The sequence below is a fragment of the Propithecus coquereli genome, unplaced genomic scaffold (assembly GCF_000956105.1).
Source record: "Propithecus coquereli isolate 6110/MARCELLA unplaced genomic scaffold, Pcoq_1.0 Scaffold15, whole genome shotgun sequence".
Taxonomy (NCBI): Eukaryota; Metazoa; Chordata; class Mammalia; order Primates; family Indriidae; genus Propithecus; species Propithecus coquereli.
Genome location: NW_012139413.1, coordinates 1071386 through 1089170, shown reverse-complemented (window position 1 = coordinate 1089170; position 17785 = coordinate 1071386). Strand labels below are relative to the sequence as shown.

Here is a 17785-nt window from a genome sequence, read left to right as displayed (position 1 = left end):
AGAGCTCACAGGCAAACAGGACTGGGTTCAATCTCATCTGCACCTTTAATTAGCTTCATGCCCTTGGGTGAGTTGGCTGTCAGACTTCTATCTCCTCATCAATAAACTTGGAATAATTTACCCACTAAAGATTATTACAGGGTGAAAGTATCCAGCATGATGCCTGATACATGGGAGGTATTCAATAAATTATACTAGTAATTATTAAAAGAAATTACGTAATCGGTGATGAGCAAGAAACACCCTGGATGGGCTCAGGAAATGATACCCCAAAATAAAGACCTCAGAAAGAACCTTAGAAGCAAAGTTTCTCTCTGACCTTCTCCTGCCCTTCTGTCTCACCCGCTCATTCTCTTCCGAGGCAGGCCATAGAAACTAGAATTCCTTTTCCCCCAAAGCCAGCTATAAAGCCTAGAAATATTATTCTAACCTTCCTGTGTAACACCTGGCCATAAAGAAATTGAAACCCTCATTCCAGAGGATTCCTGCCCCATACCCAGGAGAAAGGAACGTCACACAGAGAAGCCAAGAAGAAGCCGAGTAGACGGCCCTTGCTGGGTTTCCCCACCCAGTCTATCTTCATTAGCTCACACCCTTTTTGTCCAATCGCAATTCTACATGGTTGTCCCTGCTTCGTAGAATCTAAGCATAAAAATGGATACCTTCTCTGTACCTTCCGGTCTTCGATCTGAAGGCTCTCATGTCACATGAAATTATGGTCAAATAAATTTGTTATGATTTTCTACGGTTAACTTGTTTTTTGTCATAGGGGTATTGAGCATGACCCTTATGATGGGGAGGAAAGGGATCATCCCTTTCATGCCTCTGTGGCACCATCCAGGCAACTTTCAGGCAGGGTGGAGAAGCAGACCCTTCTGGCCTTTGGCGATCACTCTGTGCTTCCTGCTGCTCTTCCCAGGGAGTGTGCGCCTGATGCTCCACGAGGCAGCTCTGCCTTGTCCCCTTTCTGAAAGCCTCCTTTGCACCCCAGCCCCTCCTTTCTTCTCTTAGGAATTCTGTTCTGGTATTAACAGTACCACAGCATTAAAGGCCAGTTAAAATCATTTACATTAAAGTAGAAGCTAAAAAGAGGAGCCTAAAACAGACATTGACTAACGCAAATGGTGTACATTATTAGTAACAGAAATTTTAAGAATCGCTTGAGGAAGCAGGTGGGGAATTGTTTCCCAATCCAAAGTTACCTTGTAGCTGGAGGTTCATCATCTAAGTTCCTCAGATCTATTATGGCTGGGCTTTTTGAGTTAATCGGGGAGGTTCTTAAAATCTTGACATTTTATGCAAAATTTTGTGTGCATGCACGTCTTTCTGGCATAGTTTTCATCAAATTCTGAAAGGGTGTTTGGCCTTCCAAATTTTAATTCTGTAGGGTACAAAATGATGGCAATACTTTATAGAATGTATTCTGGTGCCTTAAGTGTGGTTCTCAGAGAGCATCAGCAGCAACTCCTGAAATATGTAAAAAATGAAGAATCTCAGGTTTACTGAACGAGAAACTGCATTTTAGCATGTATCTCCAGGTGATTCATGTGCATATTAAAATTTGAGAAGCCCTTTTCCATTAGGCAAGAGATCAGGTCCTGTATTCTGAATGTGTACCCTGACTCTGCTATTATTAGTGAGTATAGCTTGAATTTATAATATTGCATGTTACATAACATTAAACTACGCCAAACTCAGAGTTAATCCCCAAGCTCCAGACCTGAGTTTGACTACAATTAGTTGCTGACATTGGGCAAATCACTGAATCTGTGTGGGTGAGTCTCTCTTTCTTCATCTGTAAAATAAAGTAGATTAGCTCTCTTTCAGCTCTAATTTCTGGAATTTACCTTTTGTTTTCCACACGGGTGTTTTGTCATGGCCTCTCATCTATTGAAATGCTATGTTTTTGTCAATGTTTACCAAATGTCTTCTAAACCCTAAAACCTACACTGATTTCTTTCTTCTTTGAAATTCTATTATACTTTTTGTACCATTCAATTTATCACTTTATTATGTTCTAAAATATTCTTTAATTGTTTGAGTTACATATTATTTTCTTCCAAGCTAGGCACCATATGATTAAAGTCCAGGCTGTGTCTACTTCTTCTCTTATTATTCTTATTATAGCACAGGGCATACAGTAGATGCTCAATAAATCTTTGAAGATTGGATGCCATGTTTCGAGAGGGGGTATCTATAGATGACACACTGAATAGTCTCCATCTCATTAATTTAGTTATCAATTGGTCACGTTAAGCCATTTATTTCCACGAGAGATAGATTGAAATATGCTAACTTAAGCTGTTATATGTAAATGTCAATGCTTAAATAAAAAAATTCCAATTGCTTTTAGAAAAAATTAACCCAATTGAATAGGTCAAAGGAAAAGGAATTTATTGAGTTATTCTCCTTCTTCTTGGAATTTCCTTCCGTAGGCAATTATTGGAAATTTACATATACCTATACATATACAACTATATACATATACATATGTACATATATATACATACACATGCAAACAAAAATATATAAGGCAAATTAAGTTATTTTGCCCAAAATAGTAAAACTAGATGATGTATTTAACTCTTCAAAGAGAGATGTTTTGTTTTTCACAAAGTTATAAGTACCTTTTTACAACGGTTCCAGTCTTACTTTGTTCTGACTGCTATAACAGAATACTATAAACTGGGTATAAACAACAGAAATTTATTTTTATAGCTCTGGAGGTTAAGAGAGTCCAAGGTTAAGCCACCAGAAGATTTAGTGTCTGGTAAGGGTCCACTTTCTGGTTCATAGATGGTGATTTCCAGCTGTGTCCTCTCATAGTGGAAGGGGCAACCGAGCTCTCTCAGACTTCTTTTATAAGGGCACTAATCCCATTCGAGAGGGTTCTAGTCTCATGATCTAATTACTTTTCAAAGGCCCCACCTCCTAATATCATCGCCTTTGGGGTTAAGGTTTCAACATATGAATTTTGGGAACAGGAATACAAACATTCAGACCATAGCAGTGCCTGTTAAGAAGTGTGAAGGGTCTAAAGTTTTACACTATTTTCAAGTTAGTTATTAACAATTTAGCTTGCCATTTCTGGCACAACCAGCAATACAAATATTGTGGTGCTCACTTAGAAAGAGAAATTAAAAAAATCTTATAATGACAGAGGACATAAGATTCCCATGTCAGAGGAAAAGGATTTTATTATTCACAGGAGAGCAAGCAGCATAAGTATCAACATTTTTTTTTAGTTCTCCTTGCCACCAAGTCCACAGAGGCAAGTAGATGGGCGCAGATGAATGTCTGCATGTGCGATGTATTGCGTTATAGGAAGGGAACCCCAAATCTAGGGAATCTGAATATTTAGTAGTGGACAGGTTGAATACATGTCTTTTGCTCCAGAGGAAGGTGTAATCTTTATTATTCTGGGCAGTAAGCATGCCTGCCATTTGCTCCAAAAGGAGATACTGTCTCTATGTTCCAAAGCTGTTTGCTATGCAAACATATTTGAAAGGATAATCCTGAAAAATGGCAGTCAGTGCTTAGTGTTACAAGAAGTACAGAAATGCTGGCAAATCATTGAGAATTACCTCCTAAGAATGTCACCCTTGGTTCTATATGATAAGTTGGTCAGAAATATTTTTGAGAGTCATTCTATTAAAGCAGTTTTCCTTAAGCTACCCAAAGTAATAACATTTCTTTTCTTGTGAGGCAGGAATTTGATCTTGAGGTCGAGTCAGAAATCTTTCAACTTTGGGGCACAAATCATTGAGTGGAACACAGGAGAGAACTTGTACCTAACCACGGAGGACATAGCGGTTCCAAGTTGGTCAAAGAGCAGCTACGGCTATTTGTCTTTTGGAGCCTGTGGGTCTCAGAGTAATGGAAAGATCCTTCTGACAAAAGGCAGTGGGATCCTTATCCTTGCTTGGAAAGTGGAAATTTGCTCCACAACATCTGGCGTTGGGTCATCAGGAATGTAGGAAGAGACATTTTGACCCAAGCCTCTACCTGTGTTTGTGAATCTTGGCGGGGAGTTGAGTCCTGGCCATTTCACTCTCAAACACTCTAGACCAAAGTTTAAATAAACCATTGTTTGGGCATGAGCTGGACCTTTGGGGGAGCAGCAGATGGTTGGTAAGCTCTTGTTTGCCTGTCCCAGGCCCAGGAGGAAGAACACAGGGATTTGGCCAATTACTCATTTTGCATCTCCATAATCTCATATGATTATTGTGATTAATATTGTTTCCTGCCATGTGTTCCAATTAAAAAAAATAAAATTAAGATATCCCTAGAGTGGGAGGAAAGTCTGAATGTGGATTTACTGTAACGTCTCACTGTAAGTTCTTTCGTGGGAGGTGGGAGGAGGCATGAGTGAGGTGTTTTCTAAGTTTTGGGTTGTATCATCATAACCTGAGTTTAATTTTTAATTTTGCATATTAAAACAGCTCTATTTTGCTGATATCTTGGAAAAATCAACTAAAGATTGTTTTCCTCTTCTTAATTTTTTTGTCAGTTACTTACAATGCATCTTTAGATGCTATCATTTCCAGTACAACCAGCAATACAAATACTATGGTGCTGGCTTGGAGAGAGAAATCAAAAAAGCATCTTAAAATGACATCCTTCAACATTGCCCAGGGCATTCATGCTTTTGATTACCACTCTCGGCTCAATTTAATTGGTATGTAAAATAAATCATGATAACTATGAGGGCCTCAAAAAGAGTCTGGGATGCATATTTGTATGCATGGAGCCTCTCTACCTTTTTGCTTTATTGTCAGAGAGACCAACTTGAGCAGCTCACATTTTATTGCCTGAGAATGTCTGGTAATGATGCATTATGATGTGCAGTGTATTTGAATTACATTGGAGTAAAAATATGAGAAAGTGCCCCAATGCTTTAATGAGTCATTTTATTAGAATTGGTGGAGGGTGTAAAATGATATAGAGAAAGAAGTCAGTTTGTGCAGCATCTGCTGTTCTGCCTTCTTCCTAACACCATCAAATGCTACACCCAAATAAATACATTATTTTCATTGCCACTACTACTACTTACTACTACTACTACTACACACACACCCCACATATGAGAGAACTACAAAATGTAGAGTGCTTTTCAACAATCTTTCAGAATACAATCTCTAATGATTATTGAAAATTTTCAGATTATCCTAGCTTTAGTTTACTAAAGAAGAGAAATTGATTTCAAAGGGTATATTTTAGCTCGGGAAATAAAAAGGCTCTCAGGCATTAACTATTTAAGTAAAAAATTTAGACATTCTGACAGCTGATGATTTGATATATGTATATGATATCATTTCAAACATTATAAAAAATGAGGTATAGCTGTATTATTGAAAAATTAATCGGGTAGTTACAGAGAACATATGTGGCCTCCAGAGTGGGTCATATTAACCCTCATTCGATAGTTATCGTTCATATAAAGAGTATTGACATTAACTAAAGGGCTTGGTCCCTGAAATTCCCAACAATAATAGCTGACACTACAGTAAAAGATACCTTGCATATGGACTCAAGAATATGCCAACGTCAAACTTTCAAAGAGTATAGATTTATTATAGAAGGCTGGAGGAGCTGGTGAATTAATTTAGCAAGGACTCAAATATCAACCATTTAATTAGTTGATTGATTAGTTATTTTAATCTCTGTATACTAATCACTACTTTGTACCTGCTATATTGCTGGACAAATAAGAGTGAATAAGTTCAACTCCATAGTTGGCTCTAAACCAGGGAACAACAAAGAGTGCTATATTGGGTTTCCACAAGCCTGAGTAAACACTATACTTCCTGCTCTTGAAGAGCTCCCTACACATAACCAATTCATATTCACATAACCAATATCTTATTCTATCAACAAAACAGGTCAAAAGTATATTTGTGCTACTTGTTTGTATTTACTTACAGTCATGTGTCACTTAACGACAGGAATACATTTTGAGAAATGCATCATTAGGTGATTTCATCACTGTGCAAACATCAGAGTGTGCTTACACAAACCTAGATGGTAGAGTCTACTACACGCCTAGGCTGTGTGGTATAGCCTATTGCTCCTAGGTGGCAAACCTGCACAACATGTTACTGTATTGAATACTGTAGGTAATAGTAACAGTGGTATTTGTGTATCTAAACATATCTAAACATGGAAAAGGTACAGTAAAAATATGATATTATGGTCTTATGGGACTACCATGTACATGCTGTCCATCAGTGACCAAAACATTGTTAGGTGGTGCATGACTATACTTGACTATTTATGTGGCAGTGAAAATAATTTATTTCATTATACTTTTTAATTAATTTGTGAACTTTCAATATTGTCTTAGTTTCTTCTTACTCCTGGGATAACTTTAACACTGTCTACATTCCTGTAAAGGGGAAACGGTGGGACTAGGAAGAAGGATTCTGTTCCCTCTTGGTCAGGCTTCTGGCTGGTTCTTAAGTGGTACTATATTTTTCCTTCCACCTCATGCATACCCTTTTCCCCTGTGTAAACTCCTTCCTCCCTACTCCCTCCATATCAACTATTTTCATTAACAGAACTCATGCACTATTAGTCTGATCTAGTTGGTCAATGGCAAGATTTTCCTTCCTTCAAGACAGGGTGCATTAGTGTTCATCAGATGGCATTTATCAAGCTATAGATACGTGGTAAATTCATTTTAAAAAGACAATGTTGTGGGTTATTCATGCTATTAAAAACATTTTTTTCTTTCTAATTCTTAGCGACTGCTGGCATTAACAATAAAGTTTGCCTTTGGAATCCCTATGTGGTCTCTAAACCAGTTGGTGTCCTTTGGGGTCATTCAGCCAGTGTAATAGCTGTCCAATTCTTTGCTGAAAGAAAACAACTTTTCAGCTTCTCCAAAGATAAAGTAAGTAACAATGTGATTTTAATTTATTTAGTTCTGCCTCTGCAGTTCCTACTCAGGAATTCTCTGAGAGATGGGGTCAATTTTTAAAATATAGTGACTAGTTATTATGTCTTTGGAAATCTATATTTGGAAAAAGTGTTGATTAATAGTTACTTAACAATTGTCCTGGACAACTGGACAAAGTATTTCATTAAAATTTTGTTCAAATACAATGACTAGGCAGAGCCAATTAGCTATCATTGCCTTTATACTAAAGAACCTCAGTAAATTAGAAATTGAAATTAATCTAAAGAATATCAGGTACATTAAGAACACTTCAATCAAGCATATCAGTCCATTTCCAGTTTATGATATTGATGGAATATTTTAAATGTGGTAGAAAATGTGGCACAGAGCCAGATAGTACAGGTTGAATCTTGACCACAGCATTTACTACTTATATCCACTTAGGCAAATTTCTTAATCTCTAAGAATCTTGCCTTCAGTTCCTCAATAAAACTCCAATTTTATATAATGCCCAACTTAAAGATCCAGTTAACATGTGACAGATTTCAAGATACTTGGTTATGAAGAGAAGGGTAGATGATGAGCTTATTGGGGATAGTCTCTGAGATTCTTTCAGTGAATCTGAATTTTTGTTCTATGCTAAAGTGTGTGTGTGTATTCATGTATACATATATATATAAATATAAATTACATAGAAATTCATCTTCAACTCCTTAGCCACACCCCACCTATAAGTCCTGCCAAACTTACTTATTTTACTGTATCACCTAGCATGTAAATCTTCTTCCTTTCCCTTAAACGTCAACACTCATCTGCCAATTCCTGTTGATTCTACCATCAAAATACGTTTATCAATTTCACCTTTCCATCTCAGTGCCACTGCTTTAATTCAAAACCTCATCTTTTCCTCCCAATATATGGCAAAGTTTTCCTAACATGTCTCCCTACTTTCAGACTTGTCTGACTCTAATCTGTCCTCAATTCTTCTATTTAAGTAGTTTGCCAGAAAAATTCTTCAAGCCCTCATCTCTGTCCTCTATGTAAATATCAACCCCAAGATTATCAAACTTTTGTACAAAGCTCTCCCCGTCTACCAGCCCCACTTTGTTTCCTTCTTTTCTCTTTCATTCATTTCATGCTCCAGCCTTATCAAACTATTGTCTGTTCCCACCATGCAGTTTCATGACGTTGCAACATGTTCTTCCTTCTGCCTTCAATTCCCTCTCTTCCACTAATCGGCAGATGTCTACTTATCCTCCAGGTTTTAGATTTTTTGGAGTCTCATGCAGACCAAAGTATTTCTTTCTGTGCACCTCTGTTGCACTTGTGTATGCCTCATTAGGGCATGTGTTTTGCTGTACTGAAATTGTTACTTTGCTGCCTTAAGAAGGACCAGTATTTTTTCAGCTTGCATCCTTGGTATCTATCACAGTGCTTGGCACCTTCTAATGTTTATTCAATAATTAATGGTTGACAACCTGAGAAATGACAACATATTACTGTGACTCTAAAGTACCAAAAAAAACTCAGAATGACACTATTAGACATAAGTTATATTTAGTTGTTCTAATCTTTGAGATCTTTTAGCACTTTGTTCTAACTTCCATTATTGAAATTAATACCACCTGGCTTGGATACTAGAGCATTGTATATGCATATTATATCTTTCACTAGATTTTGATTGTTTGAAGGCAAAGATTATTTGTTGAATTCATTTTTGTGTTTTCCAAGGCCCAGAAAATATTAATGTATTAGACATATGTTAAATATAATATATGAAATAGTGTAATTATCAACTAAATGATAGAATTCATGAGGGTAGGGACTATATCTTTCTTGGATTATGCCATATACATACCACGTCCTCAATAAGTCATAGTTAAATAAAAAAATCTTTGTCAAGCATAAATGTGAAATAAATACCAGATATTTTATCATTATAGAGTTCCTTGAAAGGTTTTATAACTTTAAAAGCAAGTGAAAAAAATATCTTTAGAATGAGAATTGATTGTGTACACCTATCATCAATGTAAATACTACCTGTCCTCTTCCAAAAGCAGTTTTATCCCTCAATTTTTGTTTTCCCTCCTAAACCATTATGTTATAATAAAGCTTGTCGTGCTTTCTTTCACGTTAGTCTAAATCTGTATCACTTTGACAAATGCATGATAATCTCAGTCTTTATGTCTTTATAGCAAACAACAGGGCTTTCTCCTACCAGGGTAAGCCTCTGCTTTATTGTTAGAAAATTCTTTTGGATAAGAATTTGGGGCTAAGTTAAGGAACAGAAAAAATTAAAAAAAAACATCCCTTTTTTCAAAGAGCTTTTGATTGAAACATGTTTTAGATAAATTAGAGGATTTTCAGACCAAAGCAATTCAGGTCTAAACAATTTTCTCCAAAAATATCTTGAGACTTCAGTTCTTTTTTGGAAGACTGCTTTATTGTCACTTTTCAGTGATGATTAAACGATAAGTTTATCCCTACAGAATTTGGTATTATACTAAATAATAGTCCAATTGCATTTTGCTTTGGACTTCTAAACTGTTTGTCTTAAGATGGCAGTCACTGGTGGCAAGGACCTGCTGGGAGCCAGTAACTTCATTTGCAGAAGGAACCACCATGGAGAGAAGAAGGATTTTCAAAGTTTAGGGGGAATCTCTCTGCTGGGGGTGGACACTCCAACCAATGAACCTGATTCAGCTTTACTATCGCTCCTAAGTATTCTGTCTTAGGCTACTAATCCTGATTTGGTCAGGGGAATCAGATCAGTTTGTAGCTTAATCCTTTGTTTGGATTTCTGATTTTTCCCAGAGCCTGGATTTGATATTGTGGAATTACGGTTGTTAAGGAAAATATAGTCATGCTTCTGTGTTGGTGCCTACATCTTACCTGTTTGTCTTTTTTTCTCTTCTTCATACCATCCTCCACTCCAATTTCCATTTATCTATCCAGAAACAAAATATTTTCATTTTGTTTAAATGACATGATTAAATGGATTAATGCCCTCCCATAAAAATTACAAATGATGAGGAAGCACATAGTGCAAAAAGTGAATATTCCTTTTGCCCATTTCCCCTTCAAATCAATTCCTTTCCCAAGAAATAACTATTATTAATACTTGATATATATCTTCTCATATTTTTATGTACTTAATATATTATTATAATAATATATGGTATAGTAATATATGGTATTATTATATGTTACTAAATATATTATCCTATGTGTGTGTACAAATACAGGCAATATTTATTATTAGTTTTTATGTAAATGGCATCACACAAACCATATTTTTCTGCAATTTTTCTTTCCCTAAACAATACCTCTTGGAGAACTTTCTATGTGAATATACACAGACCTGTATATCTCTCTATTTTTTTGTTACATAACAATTTATGGTATGGATGATCATAATTTAATAATTTAATAACCTGTTGATTAAAATATATTGTTTCCAATTTTTTACCTTTATTAGCCATTGTACACATGCACACATGCACTCACACATCTTTAAGACTTCATAAGTTAATGTCTTTGTAAGTTTCTAGAAGTGATGCTGCTATTGGATCTCAAAGAATTTTTGTAAATATTGCTTAATTCAATGCAGAAATGTTGTACCAACTGGTATACTCATCAGAGGTGTACAAAAATGCCTGTTTCCTCATGTGTTTGTCAACAATGGAAGCCATCAATGTGTTCTTTATTTTTTTTGTGTGTGTGAATCTGATGAATAAAAATTAGGATGAATTTCTTTTTCAAATATTTATTGGCCATTTATATTTCTTGATTTTTGTGCATTATTTGTACATCCTCTTTATCTTTTTTTTTAAAAAAAACTTGACTGTCTTTTTCTAATTGATTTGTAGTAGCTTAAAAAATTTGACTATCTTTTATTTAATATATATGTTGCAAATATTTTACCTCTTTCAAGCATACGTTGAGCTTTGTGCATATGATTTTTTTTCTTTCAAAAGCTTTTTATCTTTATGAAACTGAGTCTAAGAAATGATTTTCTTTATGGCTATGGATTTTGTCTCTAGCTTGGAATGTCTTCCACAATCTCCTACTTATAAAATATTCTCCTTTATTTTCTGCTTATACTTTTTCTATTGTTGATAATTTTTTGCATTTAACTTTGCACGGTTTTTTTCTGTGAAGTTTTTTTCCCTACAAATGGGTAGCCAAGATTATTTTTTGAATAATCTGTCTCTCCTTTTCATTTGAAATTCCATTGTTATCATTATCTGAATTACTGTATGTACATGAATTTGTTTCTATGTGCTTTATTCTTTCTGTGAGTCTACTTTTCTTTTCCTACACTAACATACCACTGTTTAACTACCATAGCTTTATTATCTATTTTGATACCTGGTAGGGCAATTTCTACTTATTGTTTTTCTTTTCCCATTTTATCTATCCTCTGACATTTTTATCCTTCCTAGTAAATTTTAGGATCAATACTCATGTTCCATTAAAAGCCTTATTAGTATTTTGATTGTAATTTCATTGAATCTGATATTTGACAACTTGAAAATATTGAGAAGGAACACTGTATTTCTCCATTTATTCATTTATAATTCATTTTTCTGAAAGATTGTTTCAGAATGTATGCATTAATTTATTTCCTATTACTTGTTCATATTTTTCCTCCATATTGTAGGAGGCATCCTTATTGTATTCACAACTTTAATGAGGGTGTTTCTAATGGAGAGGTACCTACTTTCTATATAACTCATATATTGAGTTTTTAGTTTTAAGTAACTTTTTTTCTAAAAGATTTTTTTTAAGTGTCTGATAATCTTGGATAGTCTCTTATTGCTTATTCATTTGAGAGATTCTGACTTTTAGTTCTTTAATTTTATACCTAATTATTTTAAATTCTTGTCTAGTAATTCCGATATCCAGAGTCCGTGGTGATCTAAATCTGATATTTGCTATTCTGCTGATTGTCCCTCATAGTGACATGTTTCTTTTTGTGTTTGGTTATCCTTCACTGTTGCCTCATTTTTTGCTGTTGCTAATCTGTAGGCATTCTGAGGAGCTAAATTCAAAATGCTTTCTTCCAGAGAAGATTTGTGTTTGTTTCTGCAGGGTGGAATGTAGAAACATACTGTCTTGAGGCTGCTGCACTCTTCTTCTCAGTGGTCCAGTTTAACAGTCTCACTTCAGTGCTAACACCTTGCTATTGGGCCAAGGCTTAGGTTTCTGGTTGTAGCTTTTTCTTTTACGCCTACTGTTCACCATCCCCATTTTAAATTTGTTTCTTTTTCCGTTTTTCTTTTTCAGACCCATGGAGATTTTCCTCACTCTGCTGTCTTGCTGGCCCAGCAAGAAAACAGAAATTGTATTTTATTCAGAGTTCCATTTCTTTGAGCAGGAAGGCCCCTACAAAAACCTAGTTTTTATTAATGATAATTGAATCAGAGCTCCTCTGGTCTAGCTGTTTTTGACTTATTTCTTTTAAAGCTGTTGTTATATAACTAAGTGAATAAATTTGTTTTAATGTAAAGTTAATTTACTTTATAAATTAGAAGAGGAACTGTGATCTTTGAAAGGTAAAGTTAGAAAAACTTTTTAAAGACGGAGAAAATTTCTGTTGTGATTTTTAATGTTATGTGAATAATGATAGTGGCAAAGAATCACTTTAATTGAAATTTTAAAATACTCCAAATGAACTTTTGTTCTGAAAACAGAAATCATCTGAAATAAAATATTTGTATTAGTTAAATTTATTGCCAAACTTAAAATGAGAAATCAATGAGATTTCCACAGAACAATTCATAGTGTTAGGAATTGTTTCACCTCTTTCAAGGTCAAAGATAGAGTACACAAACAGACACATAATAGAAATCCAAGTCTTAGAGTTATATGTCTTCTCTCATTTCTGTTGAAAAGAACTGAGAAAAAAAGAAGATAACAGTTATGGTAGCAATTTAAGGATGAATAGCAGAGGAGAAGATTTTAATTTCAGACTAGTATTTTAAGTTTGATTGCAGTCTTGGGGAAAAATAGTAAATATATTTCTTAAAGGAAGAACTATTATATGACTTTAAGATAAAAACATTAGCTGAAGTATTCAGTAGAACGCTTCTGCTAGCATATATGTCAAACAAAATTGCCTTTAAGCATTTACTGATTATGCTTTTGTGAATTATTGAAAGGCTTAAATTCTCAATAAATAGACTTGTTAATACATAAAAGTATATTCAAGAGAGCCAATGCCCTCTGTTCCTGTTATCCTATTATCTGCAAGTAGGCTATCCATTTTTGTGGATTATTCCCGGAGAGCTGGGCTGCTGCACTACTGTCCTCAAAATCCCCTAGCAACATACACATGCTCTCTCACCCGCTCTCTCTCTTTGTTTTCTTATTGTTATTTTACATCTATCTCCTACAGCATGGCAGGAGTTAGTAGTAAATGTTTGATGCAACCAAGCAAATCTCCTTTAAATGTGGTCATCTGAGTTTGTTTTCTACTTCTCCCTCACTTTTATGTGATTATTAGGACATTATGAATCTTTTTGTTTTCTAACTACTTTGAATTAAACTGAAACTTGTTGCCAGTATGTAAATCATGCTGATTTGGTTTTAAAAAGTGCACTGAAAACAGATTCTCTATCTATCCATACATCTATTTATGCACCAACCTATCCTTGAAGTTATCCATTTATAAATGCAATGTTTATAGTACAAAGAAAAGCTTTACTTATTTATTTAGTTATTTATTATAGTTTTATTATGCCTATGTGAAGAACAATGATTCCATCCATCTCTGGGAGGGACCAGGGAATTCTTTAGCAAAGCTAGACTGAAAACATGGTGATATCCTACATTTCCTTAATTTAGTCCTCACAATACACTGTCTTGAATTTGTTTGAATTGTTGTTATTTTAGAATATTTAGATAATGGATTGAGCAATTTGCCTACATTCTAGACAGAATTGTCAGAATTTCAGTGCTGGCAGGGGTGCCTTTCACAGAAAGGTGAGGAAATGGAGGGGTAAAAACACATATCTAAGCTGACAAACATGACCAGTATTAAAACTAGGATCAGGGGTCTGTAGTCTCAATGCACTGCTTTCCAGATTTGTTGTATATAAATAATATAGTGTTTGCTTATAATACTTCATTATCAAAAAGTTAACAGTTGAAACAAGATGAAGATTGTGCAGAAAAATGTCATCATCCTGTGAAAAGCTAAATTTTGCCTTAATGTAAAATCATAAGCTTAAGGTACTTATTTCTACTATTATAAAAATGGAGGTGAAATACAGAGCCCTCACATGTGTCCTTTCAGGGACTTGACTTAGTAAACATGAGTTTGGACAGACAGCACAAGGTCTCAGGTGTCATGATGTAAATAGATATGGCATAGTTTAAATGAAAATTTTTGGAAAATATAAATAAAAATAACCAATTATTCGATTATAATTTTTAAGTTTGGAGTTTGTCAATTTTAGGATATCTGGAATAAAAATTTATGTTAAATATACTCCTTTCTGCACTGTGGCCTAATTCTACTCCAGAAGTTAACTTAAATATAAACGAAGGCGAGAGTGCAGGATTTTCAAATAATGACTAGGTATTTAAGTGACATTTTTGTAAAGGACTTGATTAATAAAACTGCATTAACGTGAGTTTTTTTATGATTAAAAGGATATAGTCTAATTAGGAAAGAAGGGGAATGTAGTTATCTGGTTTAAAGCCAAGCCATATGATATTACTAATTAAGCTGAGAGAAAGATTTCTTGTTCAAAGAGATTAGCATTGACCTTAAAACTAAATAGAACAGTCAAGATATAATACAATGGAAATAACTGGGAAATTAAAAAAAGAAAATCACACAAATAATGTCTAAGCCCCATCCTCAGAGATTCTGATTTCATTGGCCTGGGAAAAGAGCTCAAACACCATAGGTGTTTCTAATGTCAAGTTTAAGAACCACTGGTAGGGAAAACCAAAAACATATGGGGGGGTCACTTATCATCACCTAATTTCTAGAAGTGTGCTGAACACCATTTTATGTGTTGATGTCTGTATATCAGCACTGTTGCTTGATCTTCAGTAGAGAGCAAAAATAGAAAATTAAAGATGGATGGTGGATTCTAAGCAAAATCTATTAATATGCACATTTTGATAAAAATATTTCTAGTTTTAATTGTTAATAGCAAGAAGTAACCTGTTGTAGACTAGAAAAGTTATGGCTCATTTGTTTGGAAATTGTCATATAATTTATGTGATTAAATGTCAATGAAATATTAAAGCCAATATAAATTACTTGAACAACACAAAGGAAAATAATTCTGGGGAAATTATAATTCATTTATACTGTTGAGTTGTTATCAATCTATACTCACCTATATCCCACATAATTATTCTCACATGAAGTTAGTTTCTGTTTCTTAGAAGGGGTCCATACTAAATGAGACAGGATTTTGAATTATGAGGACATGACTATCATTAGTATTATGAGTGTTTGAAAATGATCTGGATTTGTCTAATCTTATGGTTATAACATTCAAAAAAGAAGTTATCAATTCTATTTATTTTTAGAACACATTAAAATGTGTTAATTCTTATGGACTTTATTGTTTTGAAGATAAGCATTTCCTCAAGAGCTGCCAGATGTTTAAATTACAAATATTTTAGTAATGATTAAGAATCAGAATGAATTCTTTAATAAAAAGTTCTTGCAAAGAAAACCCAGTTGTCTCTATAAATATATGTTCTTTGGGTTAGAAGGATTGGTAATGCTATTTACGTGGTAGGAATTGACTAGGTCAGTTCAAGCTTGTGACAAAGGTTGGTAGGTGCCGAGGTTACTTATATCAAGTATAATTATTTCAACAAGATTATTTGAAAATGTCCCATAAAATTTCATTGTGGATTATATGAAATCTGCATCTGGGTCAATAACTGTGTAGAAGTGAGGCAGATTTTTTTTTTTTTTTGTGGGAGTGCTATATTTATCCTATCTAATCTTTTATCCTATATTTATCCTATCTAATCTCCTATCTATCCTATCTAATCTTTTCATTAATGATCTGGATAAGGACATGGTTATTAGGTGAGCCACAATCTTAATTAAAAAAATATTTATTGAATAGCCACTATGTCCTATGGGTTGTGTGGACAAATCAGGGAGAAATTGTCAATATAATTATTAATAAATTGAGGTTCAAAATGATATCATCGCATTGAAACTCTGGAACAAAAGTAGGAAAAATCCTAGTCTTAGCTTGAAAAATCATATCTCTGAAGAAAAAAATCATAGACGTCTGGGTTAATTATTTGTTCATGAGAATAAAATCTAGAGTTTTGTTTAATCAAGGCCTCAAGGTGAGTCAAAAGCATGCTGGAGTGGCTTCATCAGCTGATGCAAAAACAGGCTGCTTTAAAGAAATCATAGGACCTGTAATGATTAGAACACACTTGACATATTGGCTCAATTCTGAGTGCCTTGCTTAAAACAGATCCTTGCAGACCCTAAGGTAATCAGAGATAGTGTTTTAAATTAATGTTGAAATAATTAATATATAAGTATAATATTTAAAATTATAATAACCAATAAGACTAAAAAGTTAAAATGCTTAGCTTGGGAGGAATGGGAAGAGAACACAAGAAAAAATATAAGTAATTTCTTTCAGGGGCAAGTCAATAGATATATTTATGAATAATATATGTACTATTTATATATATGTATACACACACACACACACACAAAATGAGAGTATTTAATGTTATGGAGAAAACCATAGCCCAGGAAAGGTTAAAGAGTAAAAGAAGGTTGTTTCCAAAGAGTGGGACTTGGGGTAGAGCGAGATATGGGTTGAGATTTAAAAAAGCCCTTTGGTGCTATTTTACACAATGGACACATCCTACTATGGTTTTTGAAAGTAAATGAGGTCTGAGTGACTACCTTCTTCTGAGAGAAAGTGGAAACAAAGACAAAGAGAGAGAATCAAGAGGCTATCATGGTAGATGGTAATGGGATCTGAAAACTGATATTAAGATCGTGGCGGGAACTGTGATCATTTATCCTGGAAAAAGGGGGTAAGAGGAGGCTTATGTAGATGTGGGAAGAGGGTAGAATAGAATCAAAAGGTAGAAGAGGATGTCTTTGTCTGAACATATTTATTAATAATAGTTATTGCAGGGATTCTTACCCTGCAGATTCTCAGGACCTGTTAATATGTATTTGAGGTGTGTTTACCTGTGTACCCAAAGAGATTATATGGAAAATCGTGTGCATAGATGGGTATGTGCATCTGGGGAGGGAAGAGAGAGCAATCATTCTCAACAGATTTTTTTTTCCAAAGGAGTATATGATTTAAAATAGGTTAAGAACAATGAGGTTTCCTGCCTTATGGGGTAAAAAGCCCTCATATAAACAGAAATCATCATTTATAGACAATTTGAAATACTTCTCATAGTGGACAAGATAGATTAGTTTATTTGAAAGAACCTTTTCTGCTTTTAGGTCCTAATATTTACACAATGAAAAAAATAATAAAATAAAAATTGGCAAAAGACTTGAATAGACATTTCTACAAAGAAGATATACAAATGGCCAATAGATACATGAAAGGATGGATGTTCAATATCCTTAGTCATTAGGAAAATGTAAATTAAAACCTTTCACACCTATTAGGATGGCTATAATTTTTTAAAAATGAAAATATTAAGTGTTACAGAGGATTTGGAGAAATTAGAACCCTTGTACATTGCTGGTGGGAATGTACAATGGTGCATCTGCTGTGGGAAACAGTTTGGTAGTTCCCTAAAAAGTTAAACATAGAACTACCCTACAATATGACCGAGCAATTCTGCTCCTAGGTATATACTAAAAGACTTTAAAATAGGGACTCAAACAGATTTGTGTAT

General features: G+C 34.2%; 1 protein-coding gene across 1 annotated transcript in view; it reads left to right on the top strand.

Annotated features, from left to right (window-relative positions):
* The window catches only part of WDR49 (WD repeat domain 49), a 138271-nt gene that overhangs the window by 41254 nt on the left and 79232 nt on the right, over positions 1-17785 (top strand). Inside the window, exons 6-7 of the mRNA XM_012640190.1 lie at positions 4511-4678; positions 6744-6892. Of these exons, the coding sequence (XP_012495644.1) occupies positions 4511-4678; positions 6744-6892 (317 nt within the window). The remainder of the gene's footprint in view (positions 1-4510; positions 4679-6743; positions 6893-17785) is intronic.